At 39.1% G+C, this 2,858-nt stretch overlaps 1 protein-coding gene across 1 annotated transcript; it reads left to right on the top strand.

The window, feature by feature from the left end:
* Window positions 1-901: 901 nt before the first annotated feature.
* LOC127330658 (UPF0481 protein At3g47200-like) lies at window positions 902-2,494 on the top strand. Its single transcript, XM_051356796.1, has one exon. It carries the CDS (start codon window positions 902-904, stop codon window positions 2,492-2,494), a length of 1,593 nt encoding a protein of 530 aa, XP_051212756.1.
* The last annotated feature ends 364 nt before the right edge of the window (window positions 2,495-2,858 follow it).

The raw sequence follows: 2,858 nt of genomic DNA, 5'->3' as shown, positions 1-2,858 counted from the left end.
CTGCTGGGCATTACAGCTTAGCCAAAACACACATAAGCATAAGTTTCTAACAAGTTTCACGGAGGCATAGATCTAGCCTGTCCAGACTGATTAATAGTTTGATGCTATGTCCGAATCATTTCAAGTTGATCTTCGATGTGAAGTTGTTAAAGAGTCTTATTACAGTGGTGGAATAATTTGGTATCATAACTCAAATAAGTTTCCCTAAATTCCTGGAAGTAGCCAATATCGATCAGTTCCTTCTTTTTTTGCAGCTGATACTGGGCCTCTTGTTTCAGTTGGTTGGGCTAAAATGTGAACTTAATATTGATTTATATATGCTAGGACTGGCCCAAAAATAGTGCTGGTGAATCAGAGCAGCAGGTGTTTTTTTAAGGGGCAGACCACTGGAATCCTACAATGGCATATGTTTGATGACTTTTACTTGATGAAACAAACCATCTTATATACTGCTTTTCAACGGATAACTGCATTTTTTAATCTGTTCTTATTGCTTACTTTCTTCTCCCCACCTTTTAATGATAAGACCAAGATGTCTTTCTCCTTGGACTTACTCATTGTCTTTTAACAGATATATGGCGACCGAGCAATATGACTAACATTTGTATTAAATGTTGGTTTATATTGCTAGGACTGGCCCAAAAATAGTGCTGGTAGATCAGAGAGCCAGGTGCTTACTAGCAGTCCACTTTTTTTTTAAAGGGCAGGCCACTAGAATCCTGCAATGGCATATGCTCGATGACATATTTTTGAAACAAACCATCTATAGTACTGTTTATTGCACTAAAAGTATAATTATAACTTTTAACCTGTTCTTATTGCTTTCTTTCTTTTCCTCACCTTTTAATTGTAGGAACCATATGGTTTTCTCCTCGGACGTACTGATTGCCTATTAACAGATATGGCGATAGAAGAATATGACAGCAGCTGTGATGTGGACATTGATGAGTTGGTTAATTCCATGAAGACGGATTTAAATCGCAGCATGTCATGGATTGAGGATCGCCAAAAGGTAAACAGGTGTTGCCTCATATGCAAAATAGTGCATCGTATCCGCCAAACTGACAACAATGCTTATGAGCCGAGTGTTCTCTCAATTGGCCCTTATCACCATTCAGAGTTGCCACTTCAAGCTATGGAAACAGAGAAGTGGATATGTTTGGACTATATTCTTAAATTAAACCGTGAAGTTAGTTTGCGGGAGTACTTGTGCTTGGTTTCAGGACTGGAGAAAGAAGCTAGAGGCTGTTACACTGAGGAGATATACATGGATAGTCGAGAGTTCCTGCAGATGCTTCTGCTAGATAGCTGTTTTATTCTTGTGTACCTTGGTAGTATCCACACACGAGAAGCTTCAGTTGATGGTGAACAGAAGGAAAATATAATGTACGAGAGGAAGAGGGAAGCAGCAGCCACGAGCCACGTGGATGCTGTCCGCTGCCAAAGTATGAGTGGACACTCTGCAGTGGACATGGAACTAAATCAATTTGGTAAAGGGAATGAGGATAGTGATAACCAGGGGGGTTATAGCGGGGTTGTAGAATGGTATAACAGTTCTGCTGTCTATGACCTACTTTTGCTGGAGAATCAAATTCCCTTCTTTATTGTCAAGATAATTTATCAGTTCTTCGCACATGATGCTGAAACTACTTTGTTACTTACAAAAAACATTTCTGGATTCATGGAAGGCATTATTTACCACTTCCCGAAGGTAATAAACGAGGCAAATAGGCCGGAAGATTTTTACCATCTGTTACACCTGTGTCATAAATACCTGAAACCTAGTCACAAGCTGGAGTGTGATCATCATGAATACGCAAAGCCCCACTGTTTCCAGTTTATATTTGCTATTAGTCGAAAGATCTTCACTTTTGGACAGGAGCAAAACAAGTTCCATGAGCTAAATTGTTTAAATTCAGTGCAACCTGTTAACCGGTGGCGTAGAGCTGTAGACTATCATGAAGCAGGAATGCAGTTTAAGAAAAGGGAGTTTGATGAAGACAACCCTCATTCTCTGTTGGACATTAGATTCAGAAAGGGTGTCATGGAAATACCATGTTTACCAATCGATGATAAGTCTTCTTTGCTTTTCAGAAACCTTGTTGCTTTGGAGCAAACATGTCCTCAAGTTGGCGATGACATCACTGCATATTGTGTGCTTATGTCCCAGCTTACTAGTACAGCTGCTGATGTATCTCTTCTTGCTCAGAAAGGGATTATAGTACACCAGATGGAAAGCGATGAGGATGTATCGACTCTATTCACTAAGCTTTTTGAGTATGTAGTATTTAACTTCAGTGGTGAACACTATCTGAAATCCCTATGTTGCGCCATGGAAGCACACTATCAAAGTCGTATTAATAGGTGGATGGCATGGTTGTGGCACAATCACTTCAGCAATCCGTGGGTAGGTTTTGCCGCGATAGCTTCTGCTTTCATAATTTTATGCAGCATTATGCAAACTGTTCTTGCTTTCTTATCATACATGGGATAGAGAACACCAAATTTAAGAGCTATCAAGCATATGCCTTGTAAATTTTAAATTTGAGTTTTATTAATTCACATTACTAAAGTATGCAACTTTAGCTAAGCACTACTGCAATTTTAATTCTATACTATATGGACCGAGTTGGAGATGATGATTGTTGTTAGAAATGTGATTTAGATTCATGAAAAGTTGGGCCTTCTTAAGAGTAGACAATGCCAACTGAGTCATAGGCTGGGACATATCCAATGCGCTTCTCTTCTCATTCAGTTATGTTTTTCCCCATGATATATAATTACAGAATAACAAATTTAGGTTGAAATTCTTCAGAACACCTTGTGAAGATGTTCCTGTGCCAGCTGATTCAAGACTA

This window comes from Lolium perenne, chromosome 1, assembly GCF_019359855.2.
Source record: "Lolium perenne isolate Kyuss_39 chromosome 1, Kyuss_2.0, whole genome shotgun sequence".
Lineage (NCBI taxonomy): Eukaryota > Viridiplantae > Streptophyta > Magnoliopsida > Poales > Poaceae > Lolium > Lolium perenne.
The sequence above is the reverse complement of the archived record's forward strand: the minus strand, read 5'-3'. Positions and strand labels throughout refer to the sequence as shown.

Coding starts and splice junctions, on each gene's coding strand:
- LOC127330658 (XM_051356796.1), top strand. CDS start 902: ATGGCGATAGAAGAATATGACAGCAGCTGTGATGTGGACATTGATGAG.